The sequence below is a fragment of the Trichosurus vulpecula genome, chromosome 2, assembly GCF_011100635.1.
Source record: "Trichosurus vulpecula isolate mTriVul1 chromosome 2, mTriVul1.pri, whole genome shotgun sequence".
In the NCBI taxonomy this organism is placed as follows: domain Eukaryota; kingdom Metazoa; phylum Chordata; class Mammalia; order Diprotodontia; family Phalangeridae; genus Trichosurus; species Trichosurus vulpecula.
In genome coordinates, this window is record NC_050574.1 from 89,627,429 (window position 1) to 89,643,487 (window position 16,059).

The window sequence follows — 16,059 nt, forward strand, 5'->3', positions numbered from 1 at the left end:
CGGAAGGAAAAGCAAGATGGAAAAGTTTAGAACAAAATGTCAGGCCAAACCAGGTGAAGAACCAGAGCTTTTCAGGGAGATGCCACATACATGGCATTCAGGGAGATGGGAACCTGGAGTGAGGTTTCAGTCAGAAAGATTTCCAGGGTTACAGTAGGCACAGGACCAGCAGTGTCGGTGACATGAGTGTCTGATGCAATCTGCATGCCCATAGCTCTGCCTTTTAATCCCAGCACTGACCATTCCCCACTCCTACCTCCTTCTGATGGGCAGACTTCTGAGGGTGCTGGTGTCCATCCTAATACCTGCCCTCTTGACCTGTGCGTGAATAAGGCTGTGAGAACAAATGCCCTCCACAGATGCAAGGGTCTCATCGCTTCTGGTCCAGACCTACCCAAGAAAATAGGAAAGGGTAGAATGTGTCACCAAGGGCACAGCTACTTCTCATCTTCTGAAAAAGAGGTAAAAAAATCCAGCTTTTTTGAGGACTCTGTGCCAAAGAGCTTCAGGGAGATTATCTGCAGTGATATATACACAACCAAAGGGAATAAAAAGAATCATGCTTTTATAATTGGAAGATTTTATGAACAAGGGAGGAAGTGCATGCAAGCTATTTAGAGCTAGCTTTAAGGATGTTACTTAGGCAATAGTTATTGATCATTGGAACTTGCCATTCAAAGACTTAATGGGACTGTTAACTGACTGTTTTTCTGAGTGTCTAACTCCAGGTGTGAGTATCAAGGAAGGCTGACCCAAGATGGCAGCAGCCCTGTTGGAAGGCAGGCATGAGCCGCAGGTATGATTTCTCGGCAAAGTTGAGGGGGCAACTGTTCAGCATGTGCTGAGGTGGGACCCTGTTGACATGATGCCTTAACTGACACCTGGCAAACTAGGCCTGGCTCAATGCAGCTTACAGTTTGATACAACTTCTGCCTGGAATTGATGGGAAAGCTGGGGAAAATATGGTCCCCTTACTCTAAATCCCTACCCTCTTGGTGGCAAATTTCTATAATCAGAAGGTTTTGTAAATCTATTAAAATAATTGATTATGGAACATCTTAGATTACTATTGGACTGGGACTAGTGTTAAGTTAGGTTTTTTTCTTGGCAGAGGTGTGGAGACAATTAGGTCAAGGGCTTGTGAGAATATTTTGTTATTTGGTTACTATCATGCTTGTCTAAAGCTTTGTTACAATTAGTAATGTTAAAAGAAGAATGGCTTGTGGTTTATTTTGTAAATGCCATCAAAGAAACATGGCATGACTAAAAGTTTATAATGTTATATGTACTGTGTTAAGAATTGGTTATCTAATGTATTTATGTATGTGCTGGAGTCTGCTGTTAATTCCTTAGTGAAATATCCTCCTGGTGAGGAAATGTTAATGTAAAGTATGTTAAGTAAAGTTTGTAAAGAGTTAATGTAAAGTATGAGGAACTGGGTTCTGATGTAAATTTCTTAAACATGGCAATTGGCCAAAGTTCAAATTTTGAATTTGTAAAAATGATCAGGGTATAAGGATTAGAAAATTGTACCAGGGGGGCGGAGCCAAGATGGCAGCTGGTAAGCAGGGACTAGTGTGAGCTCCATATCGAGTCCCTCCAAAAACCTATAAAAAATGGCTCTGAACCAATTCTAGAACGGCAGAACCCACAGAACAGCAGAGGGAAGCAGGGCTCCAGCCCAGGACAGCCTGGATGGTCTCTGGGTGAGGTCTATCCCACACGGAGCTGGGAGCTGGGAGCTGGGAACAGAGTGGAGCAGAGCCCAACCTGAGCGGTGTGGAACAACCAAACTTGGAGTCGGGCGGATGGCCCCTAGCGCCCTGAATATGTGAGCTGCAGCAATTACCAGACTCCTCAACCCACAAACACCAAAGACTGCGGAGAAGGTTAGTGGAAAAGCTGCAGGAGTGGAAGGAGTTCGCGGTTCGGCTTCCAGCCCCAGGGGCAGCGGAGGTGGGGCAGCTACAGTTGCTGCTGCTTCTGGCCCCAGGCCCACCTGGTGGGAGGAATTAAGTGGCGGATCAGAGCAGGAGTGCACAGCCTGCTGAAGATCTAAGCCCAGCCCGGGTTGGGGGTTCTTGGGGAAGGAGTAGTGCTGGTGTGACAGAGCTGGCACCTCCCCCCCAAACGTGGAACATAGAACTCGTTAGTCTACAAGCAGTCATACCCCACTGAAAAACTCAAGGGTCAAGTAAGTTGGTTGGGAATATGGCCAGGCAGCAAAAGCACACCCAGATTCAGTCTCAGACTTTGGATTCTTTCTTTGGTGACAAAGAAGACCAAAACATACAGCCAGAAGAAGTCAACAAAGTCAAAGAGCCTACAACAAAAGCCTCCAAGAAAAACATGAACTGGTCCCAGGCCATGGAAGAGCTCAAAAAGGATTTGGAAAAGCAAGTTAGAGAAGTAGAGGAAAAATTGGGAAGAGAAATGAGAAGGATACGAGAAAACCATGAAAAACAAGTCAGTGACTTGCTAAAGGAGACCCAAAAAAATACTGAAAAACACACTGAAGAAAACAACACCTTAAAAAATAGATTAACTCAAATGGCAAAAGAGCTCCAAAAAGCCAATGAGGAGAAGAATGCCTTGAAAGGCAGAATTAGCCAAATGGAAAAGGAGGTCCAAAGGACCACTGAAGAAAATACTACTTTAAAAATTAGATTGGAGCAAGTGGAAGCTAGTGACTTTATCAGAAATCAGGATAGTATAAAACAGAACCAAAGGAATGAAAAAATGGAAGACAATGTGAAATATCTCATTGGAAAAACCACTGACCTGGAAAATAGATCCAGGAGAGATAATTTAAAAATTATTGGACTAGAGACCAGCAGAGGCAGCAGCCGGAGCAGCCACAGCCCGTGCCCTTGCCTGCCCTCCGCCACCCTCCACCCGCCCCGGGGTTGCTCTCCCCCCTTCCTCCTCCACCCCCCCTTCCTCCTCCGCCCTCCCGTGGGTGCCCCCTTGCCTTCCCACCCTCCCCTATTGTTCCACCCCCGGCCTCCCCACCCTTCCCTTTCCCGCCCGCTCCCCCTTTTCCCTTCAATCGCCTCGCGCCTGAAGTTTTTGGCTTCCACTCGCACCAGTGACCAAAGACTTGACCACTTTACAAAGTCCAAATCCCCAGAAAACTGCTAGACATGGACACCGGTGTGATTGAAGGTGGATTAAATGTCACTCTCACCATCCAGCTACTTATGCATGGAAAGGAAGTTGGAAGCATTATTGGAAAGAAAGGAGAATCGGTCAAGAAGATGTGTGAAGAGAGTGGTGCACGTATCAACATCTCAGAAGGGAATTGTCCTGAGAGAATAATTACTCTGGCTGGACCCACCAATGCCATCTTTAAAGCCTTTGCAATGATTATTGACAAACTGGAAGAGGACATCAGCAGCTCTATGACCAATAGTACAGCTGCCAGTAGACCCCCAGTCACCCTGAGGCTTGTGGTCCCTGCTAGCCAGTGTGGCTCTCTCATTGGAAAAGGAGGATGCAAGATCAAGGAAATAAGAGAGAGTACAGGGGCTCAGGTCCAGGTGGCAGGGGATATGCTACCAAACTCAACTGAGCGGGCCATCACTATTGCTGGCATCCGGCAATCTATCATTGAGTGTGTCAAACAGATCTGCGTGGTCATGTTGGAGACTCTCTCCCAGTCTCCCCCAAAGGGCGTGACCATCCCGTACCGGCCCAAGCCGTCCAGCTCTCCAGTCATCTTTGCAGGTGGTCAGGACAGGTACAGCACAGGCAGCGACAGTGCGAGCTTTCCCCACACCACCCCGTCCATGTGCCTCAACCCTGACCTGGAGGGACCACCTCTAGAGGCCTATACCATTCAAGGACAGTATGCCATTCCACAGCCAGATTTGACCAAGCTGCACCAGTTGGCAATGCAACAGTCTCACTTTCCCATGACGCATGGCAACACCGAATTCAGTGCAGGTTTGGATGCATCTGCTCAGACTACTTCTCATGAACTCACCATTCCAAATGACTTAATTGGCTGCATAATCGGGCGTCAAGGTGCCAAAATCAATGAGATTCATCAGATGTCTGAGGCTCAGATCAAAATTGCCAATCCAGTGGAAGGATCTACTGATAGGCAGGTTACCATCACTGAATCTGCTGCCAGCATTAGCCTGGCCCAGTATCTAATCAATGTCAGTTTAGAAAACGCCAAACCCTCCTCCCAGGCAGCCTCCGTCATGATCCCTGATCACCTCAGCATCAACCTCTCTCAACTCTCCACCCCTTCTTCTTCTTCCTCCTCCTCCACCACCACCCCCTCCCTCGCCACAGTGGGGACCTCCGACGCACCCTCCAGCCTCCCCAACCCTCTTCCAACTGCCCCTTGTGTCTCCAGTCTGCTTGGCATGAAACCCATCCCTCTCCCGGCTCTACATGTTGTGTCTGCTGCTAAGGGTCCCGGGGCTTCGGCTGCCACCACCACCTCTGCCGTGCCATACGTAACTAACAAACTGAAAGCTGAGAAACAGAGATTTTCTCCCTACTGATGGCAGATTTCTGGGGCATCCCTTCAAAAGTGTTTCTGGGCTTTATTTTTTTTCCTTTGTGTTAACATTGGTGAAAACCAAATAATTATGAGCTTGTGACCTTCCTTGGTGCTTTTGTGAGGGAAGGGGGTGGGGGGAGATCCTTGCTTAGGTCCAGGCCAGTTGAGCTGAGTGTTTGCCTGTTTCAGAGTCTGTGATTTGTTGAATTCCTTATCTAGAGCCGTAGCTGTTGCTTCCTCCCTTCCTTCCCCTCCCCCAACTTCTTTCCCTCTCTCCTTCCCTTTTTCCTTCCCCCTTTCTGTAGCTTTTTTCGCCTTGCAATATGACAATGTGTTAGGGTCTGTGTTTAATGAATAAAGGCTACTCCGTTAAAAAAAAAATTATTGGACTACCTGAAAGCCATGATCAAAAAAAGAGCCTAGATACCATCTTTCAAGAAATTATCAAGGAGAACTGCCCTGATATTCTAGAGCCACAGGGCAAAATAGAAATTGAAAGAATCCATCGATCACATCCTCAAATAGATCCCAAAAAGAAATCTCCCAGGAATATTGTCGACAAATTCCAGAGTTCCCAGATCAAGGAGAAAATACTGCAAGCAGCCAGAAAGAAACAATTTGAGTATTGTGGAAACCCAGTCAGAATAACCCAAGATCTGGCAGCTTCTACATTAAGAGATCGAAGGGCTTGGAATGCGATATTCCGGAGGTCAATGGAGCTAGGATTAAAACCTAGAATCACCTACCCAGCAAAACTGAGTATCATGCTCCAAGGCAAAATATGGATTTTCAATAAAATAGAGGACTTTCAAGCTTTCTCAGTGAAAAGACCAGAGATGAATAGAAAATTTGACTTTCAAACACAAGAATCAAGAGAAGCATGAAAAGGTAATCAAGAAACGGAAATTGCAAGGGACTTACTAAAGTTGAACTATTTTGTTTACATTTCTACATGGAAAGATGACATGTATGATTCATGAGACCTCAGTATTAGGGTAGCTGAAGGGAATATGCATATATATATATGTTTATGTATACATATAAGTGAATGTGTATGTATGTATATATCTATGTGTATATGTATGTATGTATATGTATGTATATATATATGTGCGTGTGTGTGTGTATATATATATATATATATATATATATATATATATATATATATGTAAAAGAGAGAGAGCAGACACAGGGTGAGTTGAAGATGAAGGGAAGATATCTAAAAGAAATAAAAGGAAATTAAGGGATGAGAGAGCAACATACTGAGAGAGGGAGATAGGGAGAGGTAGAATGGGGTGGATTATCTCGCATAAAGGTGGCAAGAGGAAGCAGTTCTGTGGGAGGAGGGGAGAGGGCAGGTGAGGGGGGAATGAGTGAACCTTGCTCTCATCAGATTTGGCCTGAGGAGGGAATACCATACATACTCAGTTGGGTATCTTACCCCACAGGAAAGAAGAGGGAGGAAGACAAAAAAAAATAAAAGGGGGGGTATGATGGAGGGGAGGGCAGATGGGGGTGGAGGTAATCAAAACAAACACTTTGGAAAGGGGACAGGGTCAAGGGAGAAAATTTAATAAAGCGGGATGGGTTGGGAAGGAGCAAAATGTAGTTAGTCTTTCACAACATGAGTATTGTGGAAGGGTTATACATAATGATACACATGTGGCCTAGGTTGAATTGCTTGACTTCTTAGGGAGGGTGGGTGGGAAGGGAAGAGGGAAGAGAATTTGGAACTCAAAGTTTTAAAAACAGATGTTCAAAAACAAAAAAAAAAGTCTTTGCATGCAACTAAAAAATAAGATACACAGGCAATGGGGCGTAGAAATTTATCTTGCCCTACAAGAAAGGAAGGGAAAAGGGGATGAGAGGGGAGGGGGGTGATAGAGGGGAGGGCTGACTGGGGAACAGGGCAACCAGAGTATATGCCATCTTGGAGTGGGGGGGGAGGGTAGAAATGGGGAGAAAATTTGTAATTCAAACTGTTGTGAAAATCAATGCTGAAAACTAAATATGTTAAATAAATAAATTTAAATTAAAATAAATAAATAAATAAAAGAAACCACCAATAAAATTGATGCTGTATCAAAAAAAAAAAAAAAAGAAAGAAAAAAAAGAAAATTGTACCAAGGTAACTTTTGTAGGAGAATGGAAAGAAAGTTGGTTCCTACAAGAAGGCAAGAAGAAGATGCTGGAGATGGCTGGAACAAATACCAAGGACCAGAAGACTTCACTGATGTTCCCTGCCAGACAGCCTTATGGGAAGAGACTTTTGAATCTTAAAGGGACAATTGCATTATCGTTTTCTTTTGGGTCTCTGTATCTTTATTTACAAAGGGGAGTGCCCCCTTTGATTTGTCAATGCATCGATCAATCCTTCCCATATTTAAAGGGGTGATGATTAAAGATAAAAATTCAGATGAGAGAGTAAGGGAATATTAAAAATGTGGAAACAAAAATTTGAATAAAAGAAGAGGGGGAAATTGTAAAAAAAAAAAAAGAATCATACTTTTAGAACTGGAGAAGACCTCCAGGATTATTAAGTTCAATACTGTTATTTTACTGAAGAAACAGAGACCCAGAGAGGTCTGGTGACTTGTCCAAGGTCACACAGCTAATAGTTGAACTCAACTCATTTCCTTCTAGGCCTAGTCACCCAGAATGCCATCTTTACAGTAATGCCCAGGAAGGTCCCCACATTTCCATAGTCTTACCCATCCTCCCCAACTGAACTGCAGCTACCCTGTCACACAGGGGTCTCCTACAGCTCTGGCCCAGCCTCCTTCTAAAACACTTGGCTGCACAGCCATAGAATCAGGGCAAGTCCAACACCAGCTCAGAAGCCTGATCTTCCTCTGTTTAGTAAGTTATCTATGGGCAACCTCAGTGGTGAGGCAGAGGCTGGTCTCTCCATGTGGCCATTGATAGGAGTTCTTGCCTTCCTGTCTCTACTCCCAAAGTTTTGCCTCCCAAACAGCTGCCCTGCCTCCCTGAATACACAAGGTAGTAAACAGGGAGAATGTCTTGTCTCCATCTCACAGACATATCACAATGTGGCCAGTGATTTCCCCCAGTGGGACTCAAAGTGGAGCAGCATCTGATCAGGAACACATTCAGAGCTCCATGGTCCTGGGTTGCCCTGACCCTGCTCTAGAGGCCATGTCTCCACCACCCCAATGTTCTCTGACTGTCTTCTGTTTTGTTCTTGGTTCTCCACACAGGAACATTCACAGTATCTGGTCCTCTGGTCCAGCCCACCCTCGCCTGGGTTGGGGAAGATGTCCTGCTCCCCTGTTACCTCTCCCCTAAGATGGATGCTCGAGAAATGACTGTGAAGTGGGTCAGAGGTCCCCTGGTTGTGCATATGTACCGTATGCAGAAGGAGACGATGACAGTTCAAGCCCCTTTATTCCAAGGGAGGACAAAGATGCTGAGACAGGACATGGCCGAGGGAAAAGTGACCCTCAGGATCCACCAGGTCCAGCTCTCTGACTCCGGCCAGTACACGTGCTATTTCCAGGCAGGCCGCTTTTACAGTGAAGCCAGCTTTGACCTTCAAGTAGCAGGTAGGCCCCACCTTGGTCATGAGTTCTCTCTAGAACTGGAAGGGACATTTAGATTATTGGCATTGGCACAGATCTATAGAACATGTAAAATACTTTCCATACATTGTCTCACTGACGTCTCATGACTACATTGTGGGTTAGTATTTCTGTCATAGTGACTATCTGGGTCTGAAGGCTGACTCTTTTATATTTCAGCCCCTCAGGGTTTGGTGGTGTTCAGCCACTCTGTCATTGGTTCAAGCCCTCCCACCCCATGATGTTTCCCCAATATTGTAGGCGCTTTTGTACCCTTTGTCCACATAACCACTTAGTAGTCAGATTAGCTTTTATACAGTAATATTTAATTATATGGTGCCATGAGAACAACTATACAAATGACACTTTCACTGATACCTGGGGACATTATCCTCCCCACACAGGTCACCTCAATCTCTCTGGAGAGTTCCATGGTAGAGCAGGTTCAGGTACATAGCTTAGCCCAGTTCCTACATAATATAGTTTCACCTAGTTCCAACTCCAAAGACCCTTTTGTACTCAAGTCTCAGACACCCTGGAGTTTCAGGGCTTTCTTTCTGTGCTGGCAGCAACATTTGACCTTGATTCCTCCCTCCAAGGTCACCATGGCTTAGGGCTGGTTGGGGTGGAATATCCATCACCTGTGCCTAGAAGTGAAAAAGACGAAGGAGCAGACACCACCCACGAGCCTGTTTCTGGAGGGCCACAGGGCCTAAATTGTGGAGGGCAGTAGAGTCCTTCCTCCTTACCCAGCTCAATTCCTGGTACCTGTGCTGTGGGTGAGAATGTCCAGAGGCATGAGGTGGAGGGTCTTGTTTGTGGAATAGTCAGGAGGCCTATGTCACTGGATTGAATAATGTGAGTTGGGCAGTAAGATATAAGAAGATTGGCATGGTAGGAGGGATTGTGGTGACAAAGAGCTTTAAGTGCTGAACATAGTATTCTGAAATTGCTCTCTGGGGCAACAGGGAGCCACTAGAGTTTTTTTTTTTTACTATTATTAATATTTATTTATTATTAGAGTGGCAGAGTGACATGATCAGGCCTGTATTGTAGGAAAATCTCTTTAGTGACTGGGTGGAGGGTAGATTCCAGAGGGGAGAGACTTGAGGCAGGCAGACCCACCAGCAGACTATTGCAGTAATCCAGGCATGAGGAGATGAAGGACTGCCCTAGAGTGGTGGCAATGTCAGAGGAGAGAGAGAGGTCTATATGAGAGATGTTTCAAAGGTGAAACTGATAGCCTTAGCAACAGAATGGATGTGGGGGATGAGAGAATAAGGAATCTGGGATGACTGCTAGATTGTGAGGCTTAGGGGCTGGGAGGATGGTGTTGCCCTCTATAGTCATACAGAAGGTAGAATGTGGGGACGGTGAAGGGGAAAAACTGATGAGTTATGTTTTGGACCTACTGAGTTTAAGATGTCTACTAGATATCCAGATTGAGATATCTGAAAGGCAACTAGAGATCTGACATTGGAGGTCAGCAGATACTGGGGCAGGAAAGGTAGATTTGAGAACATGAGCAAAGAGACAGTAATTAAATCCATGGAAGCTGATGAGAAAACCAAGGGAAGTTGTGTAGAGGGAGAAGAGAAGAGCACCAAGGACAGAACCCTGAGAGACGCCTCCCCTTAGAGGCACGATGTACCTGAGGATCTAGCGATGGAGACAGAGGAGGAGCAGTCAAGGAAGTAGGAGGAACACCAAGAGGGGGCCAGGTGTCCTGAAAACCTGGAGAGAAGAGAGTATCAAGGAGGGGAGAGTGATCAACAGTGTCGAAGGCTGCAGAGAGAAGGAAAAGGAGGACTGAGAAAAGGCCATTGGACTTAGCAGCTAAGTGATCATCAGTAACTTTGAAGAAAGCAGTGTCAGTGGAATGAGGAGGTCAGAAGCCAGACTGTAAGGGGTTAATAAGAAAGGGGGAAAAGGGGAAGTAGAAGCAGCCACTGTAGAAGGCCTTTTGGAGGAGTTGAGATACAAAGGACAGGAGAGATATATGGGGGTTAGGAACCAATTTATCCCTATCTTACAGATGAGGAAACAGGCAGACAGCATTTTAGTGCCATGCCCAGGTTCACCTCCCTAGTAAGGCACGTTAGCTGAGAAGAGCTGGTGTCTTCAGGAGACATTGGGTTGCCCAGTGTAGCCAGAACCCAGAGCACCAGGAGTGGAGTCAAATGCAATAGATGGGAAGGGTAGATGGCACCATGTTGGAGAGGGTTTTGAATGCCAGGAGAAGTCTGAGCTTCAGGAAGGAAGCAACAGATGTTTCAAGAGAGGAGCGGTGTGGTTACCTAGAGCCCAGCCTGAGCGGGAAGGGGGATTGGAGGTGGGAAACTTGAGTTAGGAAGATGTGGAAGTCAGCCAGTCAGTCCACAAGCATTCATTAAGGACTTATGGCAACTAAGGTGGCAGAGCAGATAGACTTGGAGCTGGGCACACAGAAATTCAAATCCTGTCAGACATTTACTACCTCTATGACCCTGGGCAAGTCACTTATACTCTCTCAGCCTCAGTTTCTTCATCAGTAATATAGGAATAGTATGAACAACTATGATGTATCCAGCACTTGAAAGTCTACAAAGCACTTTACAAACATTCCTACTTATTATTCTCAACCCTGGGATGTGGGTGCTATTTCTAATCCAGTTTTACCAATGAGAACACTGAGGCAGACACAATTTTGAGTGACTTGCCTCATTTCAGAGTGCTAGAAAGTATCTGAGGCTGGATCTGAACTTAGGTCTTCCTGACTGCAAGTCCAGTGCTCACTTTACCCACCTAGCACCTACCTATCTCCTGGGGTTGATAGGAGAACCAATTCATTTGGACACCTTCTCTAGTCCAATCAGTGTTAATTGGTTTGCTATGATTTCATAGTAGTAGTGATTATAAGTTCTGTATATTAGGCCCCAGAGCTAGACTCTGATGACTCCGGAAAAGAGAGTGAGGCTGATGACTCTGAACAGCTCTGCCTCACTTAAATCCAATTTATGCTCAGGACAAAAGACATCAATGATACCATTTTACCATTTTTGCCCACCTCAAAAAAGTCCTGTGGTGACAGACAAGTGATGAAACAGCAGTTGTGGATACACTGGGAACTGAAGTCGCACCCCTGCCCAGAGGCGGCCCAGGCCCTACGTTGTCTTCTCGCTGGACTGAAGCAGCAGGGGAGGTTCAGCAGCCCCTGCTATATCTGAGCAGCCTTTTTTAAAGGTTGTACTGTTCACCTCCTGGCATGAGAAAGGGGCTAAAAAAGGTGCCCTAAAAGTTGTCTGCTTCCCCCAACCCTGGCCTGCTTGCTGAGGTAGACAGGGATCCTACCTTGTAGTCAAAACACAAAAAAATGCACAGAAACTTTTGTGAAGATGGTTCCACTTACCATTAGTACGTGGAATGTGCTCACACTTGTGAGCAATATGAAATCTAGTAGGCCAGAAAGATGAACAGCTCTTGTTATGAGAGAACTCAACAGGGATTGCATCTATATAGCAGCCCTAAGCAAAACAAGGTTGGCAAATGAAGGCCAGGTTACCAAAGGTGGAGCTGGATGGATACACATTTTTTTGGACTGGTAGCAGTAATGGGGAGCATTGTAAAGCCGACATAGGTTTTACCCCCAAAATCAACCTAGTTGACAAGCTTGTGTGACTACCAAAAGTAGTGAATGACAGGGTCATGGCAACGCAATTACTATTTGTAGGAAAGTACCATGCCATCATCATCGTGCTTCCCTCTCTTTCCCACTATGCAAAGTAGTCAAGAGAGAGAATGTCTTTCAACAAGGGAATCACAGAAAGAAAAGGGATTTGGCCAGAAGTGGGCTCAGAGCAGCAGCTGATCCAGAAGTCAGACCTTCATGTGCTGGGCCTCCCAACCACACAAATACTCTTAATCCTGGACCTACATCACCCTCTAATTTCCTTCTGTTTTGTTCCTAGAACACCCAAAACGACCATTCTCAGTTATTGGCTCTGCTCAGCCCATTCAGGCCAAGCAGGGGGAAGAAGTCACACTCTCCTGCGAACTCTCCCCTAAGATGGATGCTCGGCACATGACTGTGAACTGGTTGAGAAACCAGACCCTAGTGCACAGGTATCCCATCGGGGAGAAGCTGGAGGAATCCCAGGGCTCTGAGATCCAGGGGAGGACAGAGCTGCTGAAATGTGACATGGCTGAGGGGAAGGTGACCTTGAAGATGCAGCAGGTCCGGATCTCTGACTCTGGTCCATATACTTGTCAATTCCAGTCACCCAACTGTCACAGTGAAGCCCACATGGAACAGCAGGTAGCAGGTAAGTCCTGTGTGGTTTATGGGTTTCATCTGAATCTCAGGTTGTTAGATCTGAGAGATATTTTAAAGAGTATCGAGTCAAAACCCCCTCATTTAACAAATGAGGAAAATGGGGCACAGAGAGCAGAGGGACTTTGACATTGAATCATACAAGTTGGAAATATCTGGGCTGGGAATCAGACTTGGCTCTTCTCACCCCAAATCTGGCCATTTTCTTCTTCTCCTTGACACTTCCCTCAGGTCCTGCATGTGTGAAACCACTGGTTTTGAGAAAGGACAAATTCACTTTGGGAAGTGAAGCCTGATTCATGGCTTCAGTTCTGTTCCCTCCCTTTGATCCTTCAGGCCTGGTGTTTTCCACTAAAAAATAATGGAGGCCTCTCCTCTTTCCTGGAGTTGAAAAATGGGGATAATTTTATTGTCTCTTTCAGAGACACCAGGCCTCACGTGCCCTTCAAAACCATACACTGAGTGTGGTACTAAAGATCTGAGACCTTCCTGACTGTCCTCTGCACCGGCCTAGTAACAAATGGTTACTAGATGCCTTCTCCGTGCCCAGCCCTGTGCTATGTGAGGCTGTAGAGAAGGGAAGGGAAGAAGACCTGGCCTCATCCCTTGATGGAGCTGGAGAGACATGATGCTTAACCTTTTTTTTAAAAATTAGTGTATGGCAGAGGGAAAGGGAGTGTGGTAGAGCGGATAGTGCTGGGCTTAGAGTCAGGAAGAACTGGGTCCAGATGCTACCTCTGACTCTTACTCGCTGTGTGACAATAGGCAAGTTGCTGATACTCTCTATGTCAACTTCATTATAAAAGACCTTCATAACTGTGCCCACACTAACAAAGTCATAGGCCCTTAATGTATTGATGCATATACCTGGATCTTCAGTAGTCCCAATTTTTTTTTTTTTTTGCTTTTTGGCAGGGCAATTGGGGTTAAGTGACTTGCCCAAGGTCACACAGCTAGTACATGTGTCAAGTGTCTGAGGCTGGATTTGAACTCAGGTCTGCCTGACTTCAGGGCCGGTGCTCTACTGACTGCGCCACCTAGCTGCCCCAAGTAGTCCCAATTTAATACATTTCAATTCATAGTATTTAAATTCATATGGAAATATGCAATAGGATTTCAAATAATGCAACCACTTAAGGTGATTCCCTTTTCAAACTAATATAGACATCACTCTATAATGGAGTGATAGATCTTTTGGGACATGATTTAGTTCAGTGCCAATATCTTTTATTTCCATGCAATTTAATTTTATATATATTTATTTATATATTTATATATATTTATTTATATATTCAGTTTAATCCCATAGAATTTAGGTCAGTCCAACAACTCCTGTGTACAGGTCCCTATACTTTTGTGGATCAGGTAGAAAATTTAAATTAGAAAGGTCTCCCCTGCTCTCAAGTTGCCCAGTTTAGGAATAAGGCAGCTTAAGATGAGAAAGCAAGAGACATACCTGGAATATACAGTAATACAAGATAAAGGGTGCAAAATGCAATGAGGTGTGAAGACTGATGGGGAAAGTGTCAGTGACACAGGAATCAGGGAAGGCTTCCTAGAAGTGGTGCTGATCAAATTGGACTTTAAAGGAAGAGAAGGAGGAAAGGCATCCCCAGCACAGGGAATTGGGTGAGCAAAGGCAAGGCAGCAGGAAGAACGGGGCATTGTTAGGGCACCAGGTCCAGTCCAAATTGAACAAAGCACAGAGCTCATAGAAGAAGAAGGAATAAGGATAGAATGATAGGATGATGCCAAATTGGGGAGCTTTACCGCAGTTTGAAGGCCAAGATACACAGGGTGAGCTCCACCATAAAGAGCCCTTGAAGATTTTGGAGGGCAGGAATGCCCTGAGCAGGGCCATGTGCAGGCAGATGGGCCTGGCAGCTGATAGAAGGATGGAGGGAGGGAGTGGAGATGGAGAATCATGTATGGAAGCTTATGGAGGACTCCAAGCAGGGGTGAGCAGGACTGGTGCCAGGGTGGGTTGTAGTGAAAAAGAGGAAAGAAAGGCTGGGGAAGCTGTTTTGGAGGCAGGATGAAGAAGAATTGGCAGTGGTTTTGATATTTCAGGTGAGGGAGAGAGTGAGCATCAGAGATTCCTCAAACAAAGAGGAATGGGTGCCTCATGGTGCCTCTGATTTTAAAATTCTAATATCAGAAGGAGGGACTGATTTAAGAAAGACAAATATAAACTCAGTGTGTGACATGGGAATTTGGGATGCTTTGGGGATGTTCTGAGGTTAGGTGGAGAAGAGGGTCTTAAGCACAGAAGAAAGATCAGGGCTGGAGATTGAGGTATGAAAGTCATGTGATTTGAGTTCTTAGTTAAAGACATTTAGTTAATTAAAGGCATTGCAATTGTTGAGAGAAAAAAGAATCAAAAACAGAACCCTGATCCACATTCTGTGCCTCTGCCCCGCCCTGCCCCCTCCTGGAATTGGTTGAGATAAAGAGCCAAAGAAGGAGACAGGAGTCCTCAGAGAAGTTGGAGGAGGACAAGTAGAGGGTCTTGCCTCTGAAGTCAGTGGAAGAGAGAACAAAAAAACATCTCAGAAGGGGTTGGGGGTGGGGGGGGCAACAACAGAGAGGTCACAGACAATGAAGACTCAAAGAAGTCCATTGGATTCCTTTATTAGGGAGTCATTGATGATGTTGGAGAGAACATTTTCAATAGACTGGTGTAAGGTCCAGAATTCCCCTGGCTGGGGAACCCTGTACCTCCCCCACCACCATGGGGTGTTCTTTTTAATACCAAAGGAAGAGGCCAAGTATCTCCATATTGATTTAGGTAGTAGTTTAAGCAATCATTATGAATACTTACAAACAGGGTCCATCTTCTCTGGGGCAGCAGCCAGACAGTTTTGTGGATCCCCACTGAAGAACCCCAAAATCCCCATGGTAATTATAGAAAACAGACAAAGGCAGGAGGAGCTAGGGAATGCATCATCACTGATTGGTGGATATTATTTTTTTTTTTTGCTTAGTAATGAGCTTGGGAGGTAAGCCAAAGTTATGCCCAAACATAAATTTGTGTATTAATCATATCCTGGTCACAATATTCTTGTTTTGGCTTATATAGATCACAGTATCCTAAGTTTTGTCTCAGTGTCTAAGTTATGATTTAGTATCTAAGTTACAGTTTGTAAACAGGTCACCATGTTTGGGCTTCCACCTTTCACAGTGCTTATGTTTTTATGACTTTCCACTTTTTACTGTATTTTAGGACTTTCTCCCAATACAAAACCTACATGTATGTAGGTATGTAGGAGAAAGTTAGACTGAAGGGGATAGAAGAGATAGTGAAGTATGAGGCACAAATGACTTTGGGGGGGCAGGCAACTTTCCTCCCAATTTTAGAAATGAAGGGATAGTTACTGGAGGGGGGTAAAAACAGTACTGAAAGCCTTAGTACTGCAAAGATGTGACTATACTTTTAAGCCCATGGGAAGGAGATACTGGAAAAGAAAACACTGAAGATATATGAGAGAAGGGATGATTACGGAGTAGGGTCCTAGGGGAGGGAAGGAGAAAAAGAGACAGGATCAATGGCACAGGGAGAGGAATCAGCTTTGATGAGCAGGGAGGCCTCTCCTTCTGTGGCCAAAGGGAGAGAAGAGAGTGAGTGAGGATGCAGAGGAGCTCTGAGGATGAAGGAA

The 16,059-nt window shown here is 45.2% G+C and overlaps 2 protein-coding genes across 2 annotated transcripts in view; both read left to right on the forward strand.

Moving 5' to 3' along the window:
* Positions 1 to 699: 699 nt before the first annotated feature.
* LOC118836666 (butyrophilin subfamily 1 member A1-like) overlaps positions 700 to 16,059 on the forward strand; it is a 36,990-nt gene continuing 21,630 nt past the window's right edge. Inside the window, exons 1-3 of the mRNA XM_036743895.1 lie at positions 700 to 796; positions 7,735 to 8,079; positions 12,042 to 12,395. Coding sequence (XP_036599790.1) covers positions 7,824 to 8,079; positions 12,042 to 12,395 — 610 coding nt within the window. The 5' untranslated portion in view covers positions 700 to 796; positions 7,735 to 7,823. The remainder of the gene's footprint in view (positions 797 to 7,734; positions 8,080 to 12,041; positions 12,396 to 16,059) is intronic.
* Positions 3,114 to 4,517, forward strand: LOC118836665 (poly(rC)-binding protein 2-like). Its single transcript, XM_036743894.1, has one exon. It carries the CDS (start codon positions 3,144 to 3,146, stop codon positions 4,515 to 4,517), a length of 1,374 nt encoding a protein of 457 aa, XP_036599789.1. The 5' UTR covers positions 3,114 to 3,143.